This window comes from Electrophorus electricus, chromosome 4 (assembly GCF_013358815.1).
Source record: "Electrophorus electricus isolate fEleEle1 chromosome 4, fEleEle1.pri, whole genome shotgun sequence".
Lineage (NCBI taxonomy): Eukaryota > Metazoa > Chordata > Actinopteri > Gymnotiformes > Gymnotidae > Electrophorus > Electrophorus electricus.
The window spans coordinates 28,757,698-28,781,616 of record NC_049538.1 but is presented as its reverse complement, the minus strand read 5'-3'; the positions used below and the strand labels follow the sequence as shown (position 1 = coordinate 28,781,616).

Sequence of the window (23,919 nt, the reverse complement as noted above, 5' to 3'; positions counted from 1 at the left end):
GCAGACTGCCAAGATTGAGCGCACTCACCATTCCTAGCACAGACTAATTGTGGTGTCAGGACTCCTAGCCACAGAATCGCTGCTACACTCCTTTTCTTCACACTTCTCCTCTGCATTGCTTTATTGTGTAATCTACACGGTTTAATGTGTGATGGCATTAAATACAGTATTGAGACATTCTTGGCTAACTTTCAGCATGCATGTCAACAGTGAACCCACCATATAAAAAATCCTTGTGATAGATGTTATAATTAAATTTTTGATAGTCATTTTCAAAAGAGCAAAAACTCATTTTATATTCTTTTTTTGTGTTTGGTGAATTTAATGTAGAAGTGATGTTCAAGCTTTAAAAAAAAGTACAAGTACTGGCTTGCTAGACAGCTCAAATTCCACTTCTGGTAGAACTCCACTTACTAATTGGTGCTCTTGAAGATTCCCTTCAGGGAATATCATTTGGCTTTATATTGGTATTATATTGGACCTATATTGAGCCAAGGACAATTGTTAAAGTGTTTAAGTTTATTAATTAATGGAGGTTAACACAGGGTCAAAGGTACAATGAAATGTATGGATGAGAGCAGATCAGATCAGCAATAAAAGCACTGGCCATTTGAATATATAATATATAAGGCTGGGAGAAAAATAGAGATGGAATATAAATAAACATGTGTGTGTGTGTGTGTGTGTGTGTGTGTCCATATGTTCTTAAATATCTCTAATATCTCTAAAATGTACAATGTGTTTCAATATATAATCACTGTAAGCTTGAATTAATTCAACCTAAATCATCTCACACATACATTTATAATAGTGATCGAGTTGATATTAGGCTGAAAAGCAAATTTATGTTTCATTCTTTCAAATTTATGTTTCAATTTATGTATCAGTCAAGTTTCAAACCGATATCGCTGTTAGAACAAGGTCAAAAACCCAGGGATCAGGGAATAACTACCACAAGACTGAGGTTCTCAGCCAAGTGCAGGAAGTGGTGTATAACAGCAATGTCTGCCTTTGTGAGAGGACACTGATGACTGAACATCAGTGCTGAAAATGTCACCTACCTAAGTTCAAGTTTCTAGACTAGTTATGATCTAGATTTCAATAAATGTACCAAACAATTAAAAAATTTGAGCTGTTACCACAGTCACAGCTAATAATTTCATCTTTCATTACCTTTTTATTTTAATACACCAACTGTTGGTATATACTCATTTTCTGTGTGCTGCGTGCATATATGGTTTCCTTTCCTTTCATATTTGCGTGTAAGACACAGGGGCTTTCCTCTGTCATGTGCTTAATGAAGGGTCTGTGCTGTGCTTGTCACAGACAAGGTCTGAAAGAATGGTGGCTGCTAAAGGAAGACTTCTGGGAGCTAGATTGCTGCTAACATCAGAGGCAAAAGTCCATGTGTTCATGTGCAGGGCAGTGGGAATACTGGAGGAGACACAAACTATCGTTGGTTGGGTTACGTGCGTTGAGACCCCGCCCACATTCCCTACACACTCTTGGTCTTTTGCTACGATTGATAGCATTAGCATGCTCCCCAGCACCCTGTGTTAGCCAGCATCTCTATTAGCCATTTTGGGCAGGAATTCCGGCATTCTCCACCCTGCTGGACATCAATAGCAAGCAAACCTGTGTGCTTTGTTTTCAATGAATGCAAGCCATGGCTAATGATCCAGAAACAAAAAAATTAGGCATGCGTTCATGTCAGTGAGATGCTAGCATTTATTGTTTGAGAGATTTACTAACGAAAGTGAATCCTTATGATGTCAGTGCTGTTCTTAAAAAACTAGAAAGAGAGGGGAAAACATTATTCACATAATATAAGTCAACGACAAAGGCATAACAGGAAGCGATGAAAATATGCACATGAGCTGATTGGAGCAGCCCATATTAGCCTATCAGGCCTGCCCTGCACTACATATACATCCAGACCGCCACAGCGAGATAAAAGTGAGGAATGAGAGTGGAGTGGTAAAGCAGTCTGACCTACTTTCAGACCAGTCTCTGTTTAGAGCTCCTCTCACCTGTACCATACCCCATACAGATGGAACCATGGCAGACTGCTTAAACAGCCTTTGGCAAAGCTGATGCCAACCTGTGGAATTGTTATTGCAGCGCACTGCTTTGTGTACTTTTAAGCGAAAATTGTTTGCTGGGATAGATCAGTTTTCTTGGACTGAGATCTTGTGAAAAACTCTAACGGTAAAAGGAGGCCGAGGTTCACTCCTCAGCCATCTCAGATGAACTGGAAAGAATGCAGATCGTTTGGCTTTGATCCTCAAGCAGTTCTCAAAATTAAACAAACTGACAGCTATTTAGAAATATTAGTTGTGCCAGTGTGATCGCTATTATGGTCTGTGGCTAATGAAATGGTTCATTTGTTCCAGTGTAAGTAGGTGTTGTTTTTGGTGTTGTTGCACTATGGTAGTCCAACTATGCCTTCTGGCACCCTTCCACATAGGTTGTTCTTGTAATTACTCCAGGTTTCCTTTAGGATCTTGAGCAGAAAGTGGCCCCCTGGTAGCCATTATAATAACTCATTTCTTTATGGCTTCTCTGGGAAGTGGATGGATTGAACTGACCTGCTGGCTTTATGCTTCCAGTGTCAGAGATTAAATCATGGATGCCTGTGTAATTAGCCAGTATAAGTCTGTCGAGCTGACGTTAGGATAAGGAAAGACCTTTGCTGAGAATTTCAGTCTATACTGAAGTGAAAATGTTGGTACAGATTCTGAAGCACTTATCTTTGGTTCTAGTATTGCTTTTAAAACTGAAATGGAAATTGTCCACTGTCTTCAATCATTTTGCATCTTTGGCAACAACAGTAATGAAAAAGAAAACTTTAGTTTTTTTGGCTCCATGATGCAAGAAGTCCTTGTGACTTCAAAGGTAAAAATGTTAGACATTGTTGCTGTTTCTATTGCCCCTGCAAACACTAGAGATTTTGTTATCGTTTGTATTATGGAACTAACTTTGAGGGCACCAGAAAAGAGCATGTTATGAGCATAACTGTAAGCCTATAATACACTGGATGATTTGAAATCAAACTAATTTCAGAATTAGAAATAGCCTTCACATGTAACACAGATTCAAACTTTACATTATCTTAAGCCCACTCATTCCTTTGAATCCTTTTGTCCAAACATGTTTTTCAAAGTTGCAAACAATATAATTATATGCCGTAGAGTGTAGATGTCAAAGCAAAATGTCAGCTTGCAATATTTGATTACTTATTCTGGATCTTTTTATGCCAGCTACCCCAGGAAGCAAGAACACTTAATGTTCACAGAATAAACATACAATGTGAGACAGGAATTGACAAAGGAAGCCATATATAATATCACTCCTCATAGCACTTACAGACCTCCTTATTCTCCAAGATATGATCTGTGACTTCCTCTGTTCATTGTAACTATAGATCTGTGTATACAATGCTTATTGAATAGTCAACGCCCATAGCATGTAGTGTATTTATTTAGAGGTATAGTGTAGCTTACTGTTTGAGATAATTATGTGGCATCATCATTATAGCACTATAGCTTTGCCAAAGTCTGTTCACGTAAAAAAGCTTCAGCCATGCTTGCCAAGGCCTGTTCATTTGATCTGAAGGTGTGGTTAATAAAGACGGCTTTTTTAAAGACGATATACAGAACACAACTTCTGTCTTCAGTTACAGCTTGATATAGAGCACATCAAGTCTCTGAGAGTCTTATTTTGTACAAATGGACAAGGTGAATCAAAGTTTTGATACTTCCTTTGTGCAATTGGAGCTGTGCAAAGCTGCAACATATAAAAAAGGATTCAGGGTACCTTAAGAGAATCACCAGGCCTTTTTGCTTAGTTTCAGTAGTGGTTAATAAAAAGTGGTAAACTAAAAAACAGTCCTTTATCCATCTGTTAGAGAATTTACTGTGAATATTAGTGTGGTATGACACTCACTACAGGGCAACACACAGAAGGTTTCACTTTAAGGTTTTAATCCCTGGCTGATATGTTTTGCCACTGGCAGGTTAAGGACAGGTGGACACTACTGAAGAAGTTGGAGACAGAGTCCTTACTGAGGAACATGTGCTTAAGATGATGCTCCACTAATGACTCTTCCAAACGTCCCAGGCTAGAGGAGTATTTTACATGGTGAAAACACACGTCATGAAAAGTTGATGACTTTATTTTTTTATGATGTCACTTCCTGAAATGCCTAATCACTGTTTGTTTTATTGCTTTCGACTGGTCTCTTTGTGATTTTCATTGAAGTGTTTAAGAGGTATTTCACAAGGCAATATCTGTTTGTTTTCTGTGAAATGAAAGGAAAACTGATTTAAGTTCTGATAAGGCATTTTATATATGGATTACCTTTATGGATTTTTTTATGGATTACCTATTGCCTCTCACATGGTAGTAAATATGGCAAAACAGATCCAGTGCACACAAGACCTGAAGTATTACTCTAAAGCAGTTCATCCTACAAAATGTGACCTTGCTATTTTTTTAAACGATTAATAATTGTGGAAATGATTTAATTCAAAGTTAATTCAAAATATTTTTTGTGGGTGTATGTACTTTGCAGATTTCTTTAAATTACTAATTCCTTTTTTAACCCTCTAAACCGCTATCCAGTAAATGTGTGCTAAGAAGCCATTCTGATCCAGAAACAGGGTTAGCAGTCTGGTCGCTTTTAACCTCCTAGGAGCTAATGGCAGTTGAAGGGCTTTCCTTAGACACTCCAAAGTCAAAGTCGACTTTTTATCTGCTCGTACCCATATCTGCTATGAAATTTCTAACGGGAATGAAATGCAACTTTATTTGAAATATTTGCACATCTGAAGACTTCTCGTTTTCAAGCAGCATTGGATTGAAGAGGCATGGAAGATATTTTTGTCACTTTTTGTCATATTTTGCATTTATGCAATTCTAAGACCCTTTCATTTCATTAAGATAATATTTAAAGGCTCTCTTCCAGAGAGTGCCCTTCATAAAATAAATCTGTTGCTCATGGGAGTTTCCAGAGTAAAGCTACTTTTTCTTCATTTTCAAATTGCAGATCAAGCCCTGGTCCAAGAAGTCTTTCCATTTTGATTTGGCTCTTTAATAAGATTTTAATTATACAATTAAAGGCCTTTGAAGGAGCATATGAAGGTAATTAGCACTGGCCAGATCACCCAGGAAGGAGTGGGCTATTAATTACTCTAAGATGGGTCCAGGGAGCATTGTGGAGAAGCTGAGGACAGGAGAAGACACAGTCATGGATTCCACTGTCACTGAATCACAGTTTCCACACAGCATGACATGAGAAGAGCATGCTTCTGAGTGCTTAAGGGAGTTAGGGAAACACTCAAAAATCTCTGTCACTGGAGTCACATTCAGCTAATGAAAGTTCAACCAGGAAGTGCTTTGATCTCATCTGACCCAGGTACCTGTGGAGCTCAGTGAGTGCTAATTTATGTGCCAGACGTTTTCATCACCAGCGCTTAAAAAAATCAATGAGTCATCTTTCTGGCCCACATTTATAGCTGAGTCTTCGTAGTCCTCTGTGTTCTGATGGATGACACCAGATGCCTTTCTCTCTGGCACACACACACACACACACACACACAAAAGCACATGCATACACACCTGTAACCTTTGTACTGGGTGATGAACAAGGTGACGTGGATAAAGACAAGCAGTGTGCATCACAAATAGCCCTCCCCACCCTACTATCAAAGATCTTAAAGACAGGTGTCCTACTATCTGTATTTACAGCTGCCTTCCCTCAGATGACATATTTGCCAGGAAGTCGTTATTTACCAGTTAGAAAGTCTCTGTGTTAGACTTCAGTAGGGAAATGTTCTACTTCCCCATAAGTGTTATGACCTATGTCATGTGGATGACTGACAGACCTTCAGTTTGTTACTGATAGACACAGCAGAAAGCTCACATCCATCATCTCCAGAGTGCATCAGTTCTCATGTAGACTCCTTAAAAAAGAGCTTGGCCTTCAACTGTCCCATGAGTAGCTATATTATCATAAACATCTGAAGTATTCATTAAAGTGGGGGTGGGGGTAAGGGATAAGGCAAGAACTGAGGACAAAGCCTTTGCTTTTTCATGGCTACACATTTTCACTGTCCCAGAAGTCTTGCTGAATGCTCGACTTCTTCATCCAGTTTCCTTATCAAACCACTGGCAGAGTTTTGTTCCAATTTACAAAACTCAAGAGATGAAGCTCAACCCAAGAATTACACAATGATGTTGATATCACTTGGACAAAAAGTGAGTTGTGATGTTTCCATTTAAGGGAAAATGGACTTCATCACAAAGTTGAGCAAAGTGATTCATCTTTGATGTTTGTTCGCCAGGGTCTCTAATGTCAGGATCACATAGCGTCTGGCTGTTCTTCACTGGAAAGACTTGAGAAGAATACTGACAAGACAATAAGTTAAATCATCACCGTAGGATTATTCTGGCTATTGAAAAAGAAATATCATACATACTGAATAATAAAAATTGCTCTGATAACCAACAAATCTTACTACAGCTCTGCAACTCTCTATGTTCACCATCTTGTCCAAATTAGTAAAGGTAGTATTAAGTAATTTGTTCACTTTCAAAGTGCATAGGAATGCACTGGCATTGGTCATTTGGAATATCAAAGCAGCCTTGTGTATTGAGAGCTAATGATCCTTTTAGCTTGAAACTCCACAACCAATATGGCTGAGCCTACAGCTGTGACCAGAGCAGAGCACTTTTCAACCTCAGCATATGGATGGTGGCTGGGAGTGTTGACCCTGTAGACTGTGCTTGTGGTACTGGTAGGAGGTTGAGTACCAGAGCTGCATTCATTTGGCACAGTGCAGGTGTTAAATAATTGATGGCATTGTGGCGAATCTGCTGCAGTTGGTCAAACTTCACCTTTCAGAAAATATTAAAATTATTAATTAAAACACTTTTATAGTTCCAGGTGGTCTTTGTTAATGTGCCAATGATAAACTTGAACCTAGTGGACAGCATTGCAATCCAAGTTCTGTATTACAAAGTTCTTTCCAGTCACTTCTTCTGTCAGTGAACTAGTCCTTCCACTCTTTCACACAGCCTTAGGCTGGCTCATAAATACACAATGGGTCATGCAGTGATATGTATTTTAAACTTCAACGTCTTCCCTGACACTGATAGATCTGTCAACACTAATTCAGTTGGTCTTGTAAATACAGGCTGGGTGCCTGTGGTAGAAGAAACTAAATAATAACAGACTATAAAAGCACAGAGAGCATTCAATATGGCATATTCAGAGTCCTGTTTCCTCTTGGGGTTATTTTGGAGAGTCACACTGAAGCCTTTACTTTTTTAAGTAAAAGTGTAAAACAGTCCATACTTAACACATTGGCGATAACATTTTTTAAAATTCTGTAATTGAGCCAGTCTACTCTCTAGACTTGGGGACTTGAGTATGGAAAGGCAGAAACAGTATAACTGGTTTCTTAATCCACAAGGGCATGCTTACAATCTTTGTGCCTTAATTATTTCTTTTTATTGTGAGATTTAATTTTGGTTATAAAGAAAAGATACCTATTTGTTTTGCTCCAACTGCAGCTAAGACCACATTCTATTTGTTAGTATTTTAGTGCTGACAGTTTGTAAAAGCAGTCATCTAATTATAATTCAGCTTTGTATTAAACATCTAACTTCAAATGGGTGGAATGTGATTATCCTTATAGTTGCACTTAAAAAGCTGGCCTTAAAGGCAGCTCTAATGGAAAGTGCTTCAGCACTATGCTGATGATGAATTGGCATGACAACAAGATCACTTTCCAGCCTGTAACTAAATAACCCCTATCCTATGCTGTGCTATTTGAATTATTTACAATCCATTTAATTTGCCTTATGGTAAAGCACTGTGAATATGCTTGGTGATATGAGACTCACTAAGGAAATGTTGTATTGGTGGAATTCTATACCCTAAAGCCATTGGGTTTTTCTTTAAAGAATAGGATATAACATAAAATAATATCTTACCTTTGGTACACTACTGTTTTAGATAATAAGGGAAATGAGAATATGGCAGTTTGATAACCTCAAAGTGTTTGCTACATTACATCCAAATGTACAATAGTACACATTTGTGTAATCCTTGTTGTGAACAATCTAGGAAGCACCTATTCCAGGAAATAATGTACCCTGCCTCCCTCCTCCCCCCCCCCCCCACACACACACACAAACAAGCAAGCAAACATGTCTCCATGTAACCTAATCTCAATAGCTGCAAAGTGAAAATGCACAGTAGAATTGCTGTCCTTAAGTTGTTCCTTTTTAGCTGCATATGCAGGTGTTCATTCATGAATACTGCATTAAGAAAAACATGAAACATGAGAAGACTTTGCAGTGACTAATGTTCCTCTGAATTAGTACTAGTACCTCTAAACATACATATATCATAATGAAATCTGTGACCATATGCATCAATAATCCTAGATTAGAAAGTCTGATTGTGGACTAGCTGCACCATGCTCATAAGTATGTTGATTAGGACCTGAATAATCCAAAACTGGGGCCTAAACGGATGATAAAACGCCACCTCGTCTCCTTGCTGGGGCATGACTAACCTGGCGTCTGCCTTGTGTCCTCCCTACAGGATTTCTGATGGTCCAAACCCATGGAGGCTGACATGAGCATAACGTCTGTCCTAGGAGGCTCGTCTGTTCACAGAGGGACGCTGTCGTGAAGTAGGGTGGTCACCTTCAGCTCCTGCTTTCTGCCTCTACAGCATACAGCTCTGCAGTCCAGAGGAGCATAAGGCTCCATTGGGGGAATCAGGGAAGGAGGTGAACAGTAGAGAAAAGACATTCTTCATGCGTTCTGCAAGCTCCTGAGGGTTAAAGAAGAAGAATCTCAGAGGAACAGCATGCGGACAGCAAGTGCAGCGTGGCCTTTTTCCGTGTCCTGCTTCCTACTCTTCCTCTTCCTCCACCCCCTCCAAGTGGCAACAGCACACAGAGCAGAGGATGACGTAACGCCACGCTTAAGCTTTGCCTATGGTAAGTATAGCACTACACACACCTTGAGGAGCTAATGAACATGGCTGTGCACAGCCTTCTTCTGTGTTTTTCCTATGGTGTAGCTGGGCAGTTAGGAATCTCCATGCATCCTTACGGGTACTGTTCTTGGACAAGCCTCTCATAAACTCATATTTTATCCTTGATGATTATTGAACAAAATGTAACTTTTCTCAAATCAGCAGTCACTGACAGTTTGTAGCAGTGCTAGAAGTGTAACTGTAGAGATGGATTGCTATGTTTACTCAGTGGCAACATCTCTTCCACTGATGCATGTGTGTAGATCATCCATTTGCTGAAAAGCATGTTAGAGCTCCAGCTCCCAACTCTTGTGGCTGTTGTCGTGCTATAAATAATGTCTGGTCTGGGGCTGATCTCCCTCAGCTGGGCTACTGGGTGCTTTGAAACAGGCAGCACTGTATAGTCTTCTAGACCACCGCAAGGCTTCTCGCATGGACAGTTGCACTTGCTGAGGTGATGATAAAACAGGAGAGAGTCCTCCCAGTTGCCTTGACAATGAAGGCAAAGAAATGCCTTCCGCAACGTGTACTTGTGAGTGTGTAAGCACGTGCATACGAGTGTGCGTGTTTTTAGCGCAGAAACAAAACGTTGCTTTACATAACCAACAGGCTCCTCAGATGCTGTGCTCTTCCTTTCTACTCCTTTACTTCCATTAGTACTAATCAGTTGTGAAAAACTTTCTCTGTGCAAAGAAAAGTGAAGAGTCTTGCTGTGGAGGAATTCTCTGAAGGCATATGGAACTTGGGCCCCACCCCTTTGCGTGTTCAGCTCCACTCATTCTTAGCCATGTATCACACTACTTCTAGACTGCAGTTGCACTAAAGCCTGCTTAATTCCACTCTATTGATGGTGGGTTCTTAAGGGTAGGTCCATTCAGGTCCTGGCTGGTCAGAGTGGATTGCTAAGGCAGCTAGTGTATTGTAATCTGATTTATTCTCAACAATGCAAGATGTCGCTTGTAAACATCAGCCACTATAGCAACTTTTGTGTTGGCTGTGTTAGTAGTGTGTTAATGGTTTTCATTAGGAAGGCAATATGAACAGCATTTGTGAGTGAGGTTGTGTTATTTGTGGAAAATATCTGCCTTTGTCTGTAATAGTTAGACCTTTAAGTTTGGCTTCCAGAACACAGAATATGTCCTAAAAAAGTTAATTAGGAAATACCACAGCCTACATAATTTAATCCAGAGTTTTGTCTCATGTCCTTTGCCTAAGGGGCTAGTCAACAGTGTTTGTTTCTAGTAGGTGAATATGTGTAACACTGTACTATACTACACAAGTAAATGCAAAGGGAATCTGGAAAGGAATTTCTGTCCCAAAGGAAAGGCAAATGTATATGATCTAGGGCTAATGGAAGCATGGTTTTATTCTTTAAATTTAGTAGTGGACTTTGATTCAAATTATTATCTTTTTATAACTGCTGAATTGCAGTGCTACTGTTATGCATCCTCAATCGGACACATTGGACAATAAAGCCCAGATGGTGCTGCCACAATATTAGCCTGCACCTTTTTCTACTCTTGCTCCCAATCATGGATTAAAATCAGTGAGAGAAGCCAAGAATTGTGCCTGTCTGCACAAGCCTACTGCTTCTTTGAGGATCTGTAATGGTAATCTCTTTCACATGCCATTTTCATACAAACAACGGGCTGTACCATGCTGATGGAGCATTTCAAACACCATAAATCATAACTTCACTCTGCTCCACTCTTCTCTTCTCTTCTCTTCTCTTCTCCAAGAAGGAAAATTGTTGACTTCCAAATGGATTCTTCATTCTTGTGGAGCACTGTTACAATCTAAAAACAAATGTCAAAGTGTTTTATTTTATTGAGACCTTCTTGTCTCTGTTAAAGCTAGAGAAATCCTCCTGTTTCATTACTTTTTGTCAGTGGGTGATTGGCTGTTTGCTTGGATCATCTATCTTGTGTAAAATCTAACCTGACCTTTGTGAGGACTTGTAGATGGATATCCACATCTGTGGATGTAATTATATCGCTAAGAATGCCATTTGCACTAAATGTTATGCAGATACGCTTGCAGGAAGAGATCTGGTACACTATGAAGGACCTTCTTCATGTTTAAGAAATGTCACATGAAGAACATAACCCTATATGCTGATGGTAAAACACACTTGCAGCTGCTGTGGTTTTTAAAATGCCACTATAATATGCACCACTATAATAAGCTTCCTTTACTACATGAAAGGCTTTGGTTACCCACACAAAACTGTTCCAGGGCTGAAGCACTCATGTTTAGGAAACTACTCAAGTCGCACTGACTCCCTGGATCAGGGAGTCAAACAAAGTCACACAGAGTACTGTCAAGGAATGATTTCAAGAGCCAACAATACCATGGACTCTTTTCTTGTCTGTGCTTGTGTGTGTGTGTATATATGCTACAGTTTGCGACAAGTCTCCACCCGACCACTCACCCAACACAACATGCGCACACAGATGTGCCTTCGAGATCATCTCTCAGCTGCCTGGCCATAGAGCCACGTAAATAGCTCCAGAACATACGGTAGGCATGTGCCTTCATCCCAGCAGCATAGAGCAGGTCTGAGGATTTTGGTTCATCCCCCTTTCCCTCTACCTCCCTGCCTAATGAAGAGACTAATCTAGCGTGAATAATGAATGGGTAGTTCTGTGTGTGTGTGTGTTTGTGTGTGTGCGCGTTTGCGTTTGTGTGTGTGTATGTGTGTGTGTGTGTGTGTGTGTCATGGTGTGAACTGGCTTGTTCCCCATTATGTGCCTATCACGGATCAGAGATTCATTGAAGAGAAACTGCTCCGCCTCCTGTTCCTCTTTATAATATGCCCCAGTGCAGCGAAGCTTGTCACACGCTAGGAGCCTATTGAAAAACAGACCCAGGAGGCACATTACACCAAGGCACATGGCCTACCCAGCCATCTCTCTCTGTGCTGAAGCCAGAGTCGCAGCATGACATGTGCCTCACCGGGGCCAAAAGCACCTACTATCCCCGACCTGTCCACACGTTGCGCTCCATCCGTGACCTATTTGGTGCCTCTTGATTTAGTGTGGCGGAAATGAATCAAAATGACAGCTGGGTCGAATAGAGGACGGTTTTCCAGTGCATATGCTGTAAGGTGAACTGACACAGCGCATACGTCGAGCGTGATGCAGCGTGCGTGTGCGTGGCATGTACCAGAGCTGGCTGCTTCTCAGAGGGCTTCAGCCAGGGTAGTTCAGATGTGCTCTGGCAAAGCCTCTGGCAGGCTTCGGAGTGCATAGGCTTTCTGGCCAGCAGCCAGATGGTACTGCTTTGGCTGGAATGAGCCACATTCCTGAAAAGATGGATGCGCTGGAACTCAGTTGGCTGCAGCACGCGGCACACCACAACACGAGGAAAAAAGAATCTCTCTTGTTTACCTTCTTGGAAGTACTGTTTTGTTAACCCTAAAGCAGAGGTCACAAATCATAGCTTGCAACAGTACTTATATGGAGTTCTGGGTTAGATGTTGTTTTCTGATGTTATGCAATAGCAGCGAGGGGCTGGCCAATTAAAGTTATCTATAGGGCTCAAAATCAATTCAGTTTTTTTTTCACTATGTTGCTTTAATTCTCTTGATCTTGACATTGGTAAAGTGGCCAAGAAGTTCAGAGAAAAATAGTATGCATATAGCTCTAGTACTGATTTCCTGTGTGTTTTTGTGTGTGTGCACGTATGTCAGATAGTAGAAACAAGCTCATATGTTCTATGTGTGTGTGTCCTTAGATGCATTCTCATAAAAGTATGCATGGTAGGTTGTGACTTCACCACAGAACATTTACATCTAATTTACAGCATGATTTAAAGCAGTATTACTCAATCCCCTTCAGTTCATGAACAATTAACTGATTGACTAATGATTCTGATTCATTGGACTTCACAGTGTATGAAAACATTACATTGCACAATCTAAGGTGTTTCCAGGATCTGTATTTTATTGGGAAAAATTGTGTTACCCATTTAAATAGCAAAAACATTTCAGCACTTACACAAACCTGAAACTTGCCAAGAACATTCTCCATGCCTACAGGATAGGAAGTATACATACCCACATGCTGCAATTAATAACTTTTAGCAACTTCCCACATAAAATGCTGATGCAATATTGCCATGTTGCTCATGAAATTTGTAACTTTACCCTCTTGGCATATTGAGGCCATTTAACTTTTTGTTTTGACCCTTGGACAGTTTTTGTTGGCAATAACTACATTCACCCTGCTTGGGCCCTGAGTGTTTGTCTCTCACCTGTCTTTGAGACATGCTCGGACTGCCTATAAAATGTTCTGCTCATCAAGCTTTGCCCTACCCAGAACTTCAGTCATCACTAGAGCTTCAGTGCTCGCATCCAGTTTTCCCTGCTAATAAGCCGATCCCCATGAGCAGCTCCTAAGCAAACACGAGCACCTCATAGCTCATCTAACCAATCTCCTGACGAACCCTACCCCCCTGCATCTGATGGCTTAATGCCTGCCAGATGTTTCTGCACCCCCCCCCCCCCCCCCGGCATCACGCTGCTCTTCCATTCTCACATTTATATTTCATATCATTGCTTTTTTTTGTCTCCCTTGAGACAAGTAGAGACACCATTACAGCAGGTGGACGAATATTTAATTTCGTTTAATTTTTTTTTACAACTGCAGACTAAACCTTGTTTCCTTTGTCGTACCAAAGGCTGTAGAGTAGTTCCTCCATTTCTGTGGTGTGTGGGAGCAAGCGAGAGTACTGAGGGAGGAGCTTGTCCTGCCCTCCCAAGCCACACTCCCCCTGGAGAAGTGTGGCTTCCCCTCAACTGGGTGAGGTACTTGCTCAGCTCTGCATTAGAGGTTACGGTTTACCCACAGCACTTAGCTGACCACTTCCTCTGGATGGTCTGCACAAAAACGATGAAGGACAGCATACAGTGTGGGTTCCATTTGTTTTCTTTGGCCAAGGGCAGGAGATTTGGAGGGAAGGGAGTTTTGGTGGCGATAATGTCAATGTGCAAGGATTTTTAAGCATAAGCAAAAGTTTGGAGTGGATCCATTTGGAGCATATCAGAGATGGTGTTTCATGCAGGTCCAGGCATATAGTCACGTGGACGATTAAACAATGTTCAGACCTTTTGAGACTGCATCTCAAGTGCTGAAAGCCATGGATGTATGAAACACCACTTTCTGCTTTACTCTAGCGCACCCCTATTCTCTAGGTTTCACAGTGTTGTACAGTTTAATTAACTTGGCTTATGAAACAGTGCTTATAGAGTTTAGAAGCCAAGCACATCATTGGGTTTTCTCATGGAACCAAGCAGAATTCATAGCTCTAAGGATTTGATTTTTTTTTTTTTTTTAAACCTAGGTGAATCAAAGTAAAAAAAAGAAAAAGTTGTTTATTTCTAGAGCTGTTAAAACATGGATGAAACTGCCTCCCTGGCCATCTGGAGGCAGTTAGATGATAGGTCTGTGTGGATGTAATGCATCCCAGAAGTTTGGAGTCTTCTCTGAGTCGTGTTGGCTTGCTTAAACAGAGAATTCCACAACCTCAGAGAATTCCTCAAATAAATCTTCTCCATCCTCATCCTCAGCACGACAAAAACCTTCTGCTGGGGATAGGATCCATGCCATCTCACAAGGTCATCTTCTGGACAGGGTCACAGGACCGTCACCTGTTAAAATGCTGATGTCTGCTATGACTATTCTCTGTAATGATTTCTGTCTCTCTGTCTCTTGGCATCCTCAACCCAAAAGCTTATAGCTCGGTTTCATAACTAAAGCTTACAGATGGTCTTTCACTACTGCCCATGTGCTCAGTAAATCATTATCACCAGGGTTTCTTAGTACATTTGTTTCTATTGCATTTACTATATGAGTGCATGTGACTTTGACAAGCTTTCTTTTGCATTGCAACATGATCAAATATGTCCCCTTGTGTTAGAATCATCCCTGGAGAATAAAGCCACTGGATATCACAGAGAGTTTTACATTACAGTTAAGGTATAGATAGAATAGGGCCTTGTGTTAAACCACATGTTAGAATTTCCTACAAGGAGAATGCTTTTCTGTATACATCTCTCCTTTTGAACACCTTTTATTCTAATATGAGAAGCTCTTCAAGCAAACCGGTTAAAACCTGTTTGCTAGTTTAAGTCTCTAGTTGCTGTTCTCTGTTGAAGGAAAATTCTGTGATAGAACACACATCTGCTTAAGTTCCTTTTTAATGTTCCACTATAATCTTCCATTACATGATCTTGTATTACTGTTTTGTCCTTATATGGTATATTAATACTGTATATTTTACTGTTTAGTCTCCAAACTTGCTGCTTGTTTTGTCTTGAGAATATGCTAATCTCTAAATGATTCTGCTTTTTTACACATATACTCTCATGAGGAAACAAACTGCTCATGTTTCTCAGTATCTTTGACTCCATGTCGGTTGTCCTGAGACGTGTGCCCCAGGGCCCTGAGGGGGAGCAACCAGACCAGCAGTGGCTGAAGAAGGGACAAAAGGGGAGGACAGGTTCAGGAAAACTGGGATTTTTTTTCCAAACAAAACAGTTCAGAATTTACAGAAAACAGCAGTGCTACTTTAACACTGTGAATTGTGGACAGAGCTGGAGGTCAGTAAAGCTTTGACGCAACTCCTGAATGGTTCCTGACTCTGGCCTTAAGATGACTGAAAATATAGGCCATATTTACTCTGCAGCTGGGAATGGGCTCTATAACTTTCCCTTAAAAGGTGACATCAGAATTCTTAAGTAATGTTTGGCTGGGGAGGCAAAGGATGAAATCTTTTTTTTTTCTTTTCTCAAGCCTATTGAAACAATATTAGCAGTTATTCAAGCAGATAGAACTTTTTATTTAAGTCAGCAGGGGATTGGCATTGTTTTGACACCTGGTGGTGACTTTCCTGCTTCTTCACTTGCTCTGGAGGTGAGAGATGAGGGGAAACTCCGCTGAAAAGGGTTTGCTTTTCTCATTTCCCCGTGACACCTATTTTTAATTTTTTTTACTTTTACTCATCATCTCAGTCATGTCCATCATGTTCCCACACGCAGATTTATCTTTCCTCCAACAGCTATTGGTCTTGCAACATAACTGACTCTGTGAGTTGAGTCACTAGTGACTGTTTTCTCTTGATGCTGTGAGGACAGCATGAATGGAAGTGTGCGTGTGTGTGTGTGTGTGTGTGTGTGTGTGTGTGTGTGCTTGCTTGTGCATCTTTGTGCGTGCATGCATGTCAGATAGGAGAAACAAGCTTTTATGTTCTAAGTGTCCCATTGTTGAAAGCTGATATAATCAAAAGCAATAGTCATTTACTTAAATGAGCTAACCATTCAGATGTCTGACCTAAGAGCTCTGACCCAGTGATGGCCAGATCACCCTGCACTGGGCTACACTGCCCCACTCTTGCTCTGATTTCCAGTGAGATGCTCTTTGTCTCTAATTAACTTTGGCCACGCAACAGCAGAGGAACCATTAGGAATTCTACTCTGCCAAACTCCAACTAAGAACGTTCCCTAAAAGGCCACATAATTAATTTCCCCCTAAATGGATTAGTGAAGAGAGCTCAGAGGATACAACAATCCATTCTGCAGTGGCACTTACTGGAAAAAAAGAGAACGACTTCTAATTGCATAGTGGTAGTAATGATCTTATATTGCTTGTGCTGCCTCAGGGTTTTAATATTATGTAATTTTGTGTATGTGTGTGTATGTGTGTAAGGGGTTTTGTAATAATGAAAGTTCTTTCTGTGACACAGTGTTTCTCTTTCCTTATGCTTCGATCCCACACCCCACCTCTATTCCTCAGTGAACTAGAGGATAAAGCTATGAGAGCTCCTGTAGAGAGTTTAGTGCCAAGCCAACAGGCCTGACATCAGGATGACAATCGTTGACTGCAAAACAGACCCTGTCAACCTGTGCCTGTTCAGACACCACATCTCTGTAAACCACAGAGCCCAGCGGCGAGGCTGGAGGTGAATAAAGTGAGCAGCTGGCCTTCTGCATGCTGCTTCTCTTGAAGCTTGTACCCTTGACATCAGGATATTTGAAATACACAGTGGTGTCCTTCTGGGGGGCCATGCCCTGGATCCAGTCTCCAATCAGCACAGTTGCATTGTGTATTCCAGAAAGAACTACACTGAAAGATGCAGTGCAAGAATATACCTTACCTCACAGGAGTTATATACTTAATAGGCTTTCGTAAGCCACAGACTATATAAAGGCACCTCATTCTGCAAAACCAGGCCTATAAAATGTGTCCTTCAAATAAGATATATCATTTAGGCTACATTCAGGAAACCTGGTAAAGATAGAGCAGCAGGTTTATGTTCAGATGCTAAATCTTGTAAATCTGAGGCTTGTATCCAGTAAGCCCACTTCACTTCCCAAGGACTCGGTAATTGCACAGAGATATGTGTGACGGGCCTGAAGAGCCTCTTTGAAGTGCTAAAGGCAAGACAGAGAGAGAGAGAGAGAGAGAGAGAGAGAGAGAGAGAGAGAGAGAGAGAGAGAGAGAGAGAGCAGACCAGACCGGAGAGAGAGAGAGAGAGAGAGAGAGAGAGAGAGAGAGAGAGAGAGAGAGAGAGAGAGAGAGAGAGAGAGCAGACCAGACCAGACCAGACCAGAGAGAGGGAGAGCAGACCAGACCAGACCAGAGAGAGGAGAGCAGACCAGACAAGACCAAAAAGAGGGAGAGCAGACCAGACCAGAGAGAGAGAGCAGACCAGACCAGACCAGAGAGAGAGGGAGAGAAAAGCAGAAGGAAGGGAGGCTGGGATTGACAAGATCAAACCAGATATGATATGTTGTGCCTCTTCAGCGTAGACCAAACCCACTTGTCTCCTAATCACCCCCTCACCCCTGCAGGCTCCAGTCTCCACTCAGCCCACTCTTCTGAGTGGGAACATGAGAAGCCTTTTTCCCAGAGTGCATCACTGCAACACTTTTGGAGGCCCCAAGAGGCAGATGCCATTGTCATGGAATCGCCCTCAGGGAGCCGACCTCAGTCATTCCAACCGTAATAACACATGCATTCAGAGAGACGAGAGAGAAATAAAGGGAGATGTTTGTGTGTGTGTGTGTGTGTGTGTGTGTGTGTGTGTGTGTGTGTGTGTGTATGCGTGCGTGTGTGTTTGTGTTCGTGTTTGTGTGAATGTGTGTGTTTTGGGAGCTAGTGAGACATGTGGAGTGTGCATGGGGGTAATGATACTTGGTTTCGAGTGGGGAAAGAAAGCCCTGCGAAATGGAGACCAGAGGGGGACTCTCTCTGTGTCTATTACAAATACTGCCTCATCAGGCCCACCACACACAGCTTTTAAATTCTTATGTTTCTGCAGAATTGGTTTAAATGGCTGAAGTCTTAGTATCCAACATCTGCTTGGAGATTTCACTTACCATTTTCCACTAGGCTTGGAATAGAAAGTCCAAATCTGCACAAATGGCTTGTGCAGTGCATTTAAAGTCTGCAATCAGGATCTGCTGCATCAGTACCAAGCCTGCGGGCTTTACATACAGAACACAATAAGAAACAAATGGCACGTTGGAGTAGTAGTGTTTTTGTTGTTGTTGTTGTTGTTGTTGTTTTCATTTTTCTTTTTTTTTCTTTTTTACTTTGTGATAGTACAGTATCAACACCTGGTCTACCACTTCTAGCAATGCCCTAGCAGAATACACAACATAGCAATTTCCATAAGTCTAGGATTTTATTTTATTATTTATTTTATTGATTTATTTGCATACACAATGGAAAGAAAGATACAAAATTTAATTTATCATGTCACCAGATCTGCTTTAGGCTGAAATTCCATCATGTTTGCAGGCATGGTCTGACTTTGATTAGTGCTGCTCCAATCAGAGATGTTTGGGAGCATGCGCTCAGATTCCACTGTGCAGCCGGGTTTTTTCATTCATCGGCCAAAATGCCTTAAAGCCTAATATATAACGGCTTTCTTAACATATGATGGATGACATAGAAGACGATATCAGAAAGTTCTAGACAATATATTTTTTATAAGTTTATATGTTTTATTACAGCTGCTTACACAATTCCTGGGTTTGGACATGCACATGAAATAAAAATGTAGCAGTTCAAGGTAAACCAGATGCATGCTGGAACAAATATTTATATGAGCTTGGTGATAATCCAGGTCACTCACATTTTGTCTTGTCCTGCTAATCAGTGCTAAAGCAAGTCGGTACTCACTGGTACGCAGTACTGGCACTTCTACATTTTACTCTTTGGCGTATCGTGACTTTTTCTTGACTTTTTCAGTAGCTACTGCTACCACAGGCAACAATCAGTAAAGATGAATGGCCCAGTTGTTGGTCAAAGGATCAAATCATGCATTTTTGTGCACACACACACACAACAGTATACAATGCATAATGTATGGTATCATACAGATATTACCTTTTTAAAATATTCTATATTATTTTTATATATGATCAAATTAATAGCTTGGCAAATGGTTGTCACTTTGAGTAAATAAATTGGGGAACATCAGTGATATCTTCTATAGTATAGTTCTATAGTATAGTCACTAGAAATTTAGGATGTAATACTTGATGATTTGCGAAACACATGCCAACATGTGCATAAAGGGAGGCCCGGTACTTTTTTCCACTTCAAACGCTGCCGTTAATAGCATGTTTGGCGGCCCTTTGACCTTGGTACCAGCATGACATTGAAAAAACAATTATAGCACATGTAAGAGAAGCAGACAGACAAGAATAAAACACATTCATTCTTGCATGAGCTTCTCTTAATGGAGCCCAATTCCCCACCTCACTATGGGCACTACTGGGGGTGAGGAGAGGCCTGGTGGAGCTACTCTGGAGAATAACTGGCTGAGCTGCTCCTTTTGCTGCAAATCCCAGCAAAGCCCCTGCTTTGGTTTCTGCCATGCTGTTTGTCTTTGCCTCGCTAAATCTCCGTTAAATCTCCCTCAAGCCTAGCGTGGCCAATGCATGCCAGCATGGAGCAGAGCTTTGTTTCCTTCTGAGGAGGGAGAGGGGGACCCAGACTCCTATCACCACACGATATATCTGTATATCTTCCTACACCCACAAACACACCCCCTCAGCGCCATCAAAGAAAACATCACCTTCATAATATAACTCCGTACACGCTCTCAAAACCACAACTCAAAATGATAGACAAAATCCACCAAAATTAATACATTAATAACTGATAAATTAGAATGGTGTAAACCATTGAACAAAGAATACATTTTGTTTATCTGATTAGAATTAAAGAAAAACATGCCTTAATAATGTACTGTACTGCCTCCTCCCCAGGGTCTCCAGAAGTGAGCAAGTCGATCTTCATCACCAAACCGCCGCGCCACTCCCCTCAACCTCCACCCCAACCCCCATCCCTCGATCCCCAACTCCAACCCTAAGCCCCTTCACCCCCCTCACCCCTGCTATGAGGACAGGCAGAGGAAGCTGTTTGCAGACTCTTGGCAGGCTTCACAGTGCCAAATATGGCACCTTCCCTCTACAGATCCAAGTAACACGCAGAGGACTAATCACCATGCAGCCCTGCTGGTTACCAGAAAACAGCTACAGCTATGCATGTCAGAGCCAAGAGAGTAAGATTATGCTGAGCTGCTCAAATTACTGAGGTCAATGAATCATGAAAGACCCTCATGGCAAATAGGTTAACAAGTAAACTCCAATCAGTCTGCGATATAAGGTGGAGAGGACATGACTGTAATGTGCTGTGGAGTCCACACACCTGTTGTAAACGTCTTTCAACTGTAAACTCTATTTATAGTGAGTCCAGTAACTTAATATAGTTCATGCAGCCACAGAAAGGGAAGTAGTTCCAGTAGAGGTGGCAGCTATTACTAGCATCATATTGAATTGCAACTTTATTATAGTGGGATTTATTGGTGATTAAAGTGAGACATGCTTTCCAGTTGTGCTTTTAGTCAAGGACTGTTATTTAAGTGAATAGCCTCAAATGATAACATCAGAAATGAATTAAACATAATACAAGGCAGTTAGCATATTATTTGAATTAGGATAGCTGGGCCCTACAAAAACATTTATTTACTATTATGTTCTATAGTATATAGTATATCTTCTGGGACAATACAGCTCTCCTAGTGGTTGTCAGGAAAACTAGCCTATTGGAGATGGCAAAATTGTTGTCATGGAAACAGAGAAACAACCTGCAGGAACCGTGTATGAGCTAGAGAGCAGCAGTGTCTTTGATTAAGAGGTGAACATCTGTTTCTGAGCTCCGCATGACCACACGCATATGCGCTCATTTAAATAAGGGAAGGATTTCACAACAGGTTTTTATTTGTTGCTGTGGTGTTTGTGCTTGTTTTTCTTAACATGCCAGAATGCATTGCATGTCAGTTTCAAGGGCAGCGCCGATCTTCGCCAGAAGGAAGCGCCTTAATATGTCGAACTCTTTTATGCATCCGCATTTTGGCTTTCTCTGAATGCGTCTCGGTCACTATAATTACGGACGCTCATCTCATCTTCTGAATCTCTGGCCCTGCATTGTGTTCTCTATCTGTACTTCCAGACGCAAAGGAAAGGTCGGCCAAGAGGTTCTCGGCTGATGGAGTCTTCAATTACACCTCTCTGCTGCTCAGTCCGGAAGATAACGCGCTATACGTAGGCGCGCGAGAGGCTCTCTTTGCGCTCAATCTCAGCGATATCAGCAGACCGCAACTGCAGCGCAATGTAAGTGTGTGTGTGTGTGTGTGTGTATTTGCACTGGAATGTTATGCATGAGTGCTTGCATTGTCACGTGCCTAAGATGCACGTGTGTGTCTGTGTCTGTCGCTTATACAACTGCCCTAGTTTACATTCCTTAACAATAACAAGTATAGTAGTACGTACTGAGTCTGTATATGACCACGGCGTTGTTACATATACATATTCATCTTGCTACATATACATCTTGGAGCTTAATCCATAAACATTTTCATTCAAATACTGGTAAACATTACTACTCGGTATGAATGTTCAGATATTGACTCACGTGGTCCGTATCACTATAACTAAGTGATCAGTGTGTAGCAGATGTTCTGTTGGCAGCATGGTCAGAATAGAAGTCTATGCACACTCTATTGTCTCCTTTAATACCGTGAGTGGCACATGAGGAAAACCACTGCCTTCCTGTAACAAACTCAGAAGTCCTGGAGGTGGGATTCATGTTCAGATATCATCTATGCCATGTGCTGTCTAGTAGTGGTTTCCTTGACAACATGCCTGAAGCCCAGTGAGGTCCCCCTGCTCTCTGGGAGCTTGCCAGTCAATTAGGTCTTTGTTTGCTCATTCCCTTCTTTTCTGTTTCCACTGAGTGCACTGAGTTTCAGAAGTTGCTACAGCAAACGGATCAAAGGAAGGGTTATTTAAGCCCATGCCCTCCAAGATTGTTCGTGCGTGGGCTGATAATTAAGTTGGAAATAACTATCAAATAACTAATTAAGTGAACTAAAGAATCTTATATGTGTTTTTCACAGTCATTATTTCTTGAACAAGCATGTTTTAAATATTACACTGATTTTTCTTTATCGATTTTGCAGTTCACATGGAGCACGCCGGAAAAGAAGCGAGATGAGTGCAGCTTCAAAGGCAAAAATTTGCACGTGAGTGTACCATCAAACCTGCTGAATCTCAGAGGTGGGAAATACCCACATTATGCTATAAATAAATTAGAATCCCACAGAAAGAAATTGTCCCATAAGTGACCAAACTGGCCCCTAATAGAATTAAAGAGCTGTGGCCAGTGGGTGAAGCTGTTCTAATTTTTAGATCCTGGCTCTCACCACTCTGACACCTCCCCACTGTAATTTTCCTAGAAGTTTGACATTGCAAGAAGGCTGTTATTAGATTAATAATTGGCATGCCTAATTTAATGCCTGATTGATTTGCCTGGAGAGCAAAGCTTAGACAGAGTTCTGGTCTTCATGAGACAGTGTAATAGGTGCTGTGGCCTTACACAGATGACACATTGCTGCCAAAAGCCTGCTCCAGTTCAAGAAAATTACAGGTATTAGGGGAGGTAGGGCCATGTGCAAAGGAGTTTTGAAGGACAGTTTGAGTATCTGCTAAGCAGGTTCACGTACTGTCTTAATGTACTTTTGTTTGCTTCATTTATGAGAACTGAAACTGACAGAAAACATTGACTGCTATCTCACTCTCTCTATCTCTCTCTCTCTATCTCTCTATCTCTATCTCTATGTCTCTCATGTTTTCTCCCTCTTGTTGTCATCCAAGCAGACTGACTGCTTCAACTACATCAAGATATTGCTACGTATCAACTCTACCCATCTGTATGTGTGTGGGACGTATGCCTTCAGCCCTATCTGTGCTTACATTGTAAGTGGGCATTAACTTTTTCAGCCCTTTTTCAGCTGTGAGTAAACTGCAGAAGTGGGCAGTTGAGCACACTTGGTGAGTGTGCGTCTTGTTTTCAGCCCTGTCTGGGCATGCCTCATAGGTGAGCGTTGGGGTTTTTTGCTTCCTCTTCGTCTTCCTCCTTCATGCTTTTAGCAGGCAGCAGGGGAGTGATGAATTATTCATGTAATTTACTCAGTCAATCAATTTGGCCCCCTCCTTCAGAAAGCGAGTGATGTCAGAATGAGAAATGATCTGCAGTAGTGCTGCACCTGCAGAACTAAGACTGCCTCAAATTTTTGTAAATGGATTTTAACATTTGACATGCACATATTTGACATTTAACATGTTTTTTTCTAATTATCTGTAAGAATCAGACATACATTGTCTAAGTAGCGACAGTGTTTAGCAGTGTACCACCATAAGCAAAGCAGCATTCATGGTGTGTCCCCGACACACATGGTGTGGCCCCGGCAGGTTTCAAGTCCTTACATACAGTAAAGTTGTTAGCCTT

The 23,919-nt window shown here is 41.3% G+C and overlaps 1 protein-coding gene across 3 annotated transcripts in view; it reads left to right on the top strand.

The window, feature by feature from the left end:
- sema4ba (sema domain, immunoglobulin domain (Ig), transmembrane domain (TM) and short cytoplasmic domain, (semaphorin) 4Ba) overlaps nt 1-23,919 on the top strand; it is a 58,036-nt gene that overhangs the window by 17,610 nt on the left and 16,507 nt on the right. For all 3 annotated transcript variants that reach the window (XM_027004585.2, XM_027004584.2, XM_027004583.2), the window contains 4 exons: nt 8,615-9,017; nt 21,583-21,743; nt 22,592-22,654; nt 23,289-23,387. In XM_027004585.2, the coding sequence (XP_026860386.2) occupies nt 8,885-9,017; nt 21,583-21,743; nt 22,592-22,654; nt 23,289-23,387 (456 nt within the window). In that variant the 5' untranslated portion in view covers nt 8,615-8,884. The remainder of the gene's footprint in view (nt 1-8,614; nt 9,018-21,582; nt 21,744-22,591; nt 22,655-23,288; nt 23,388-23,919) is intronic.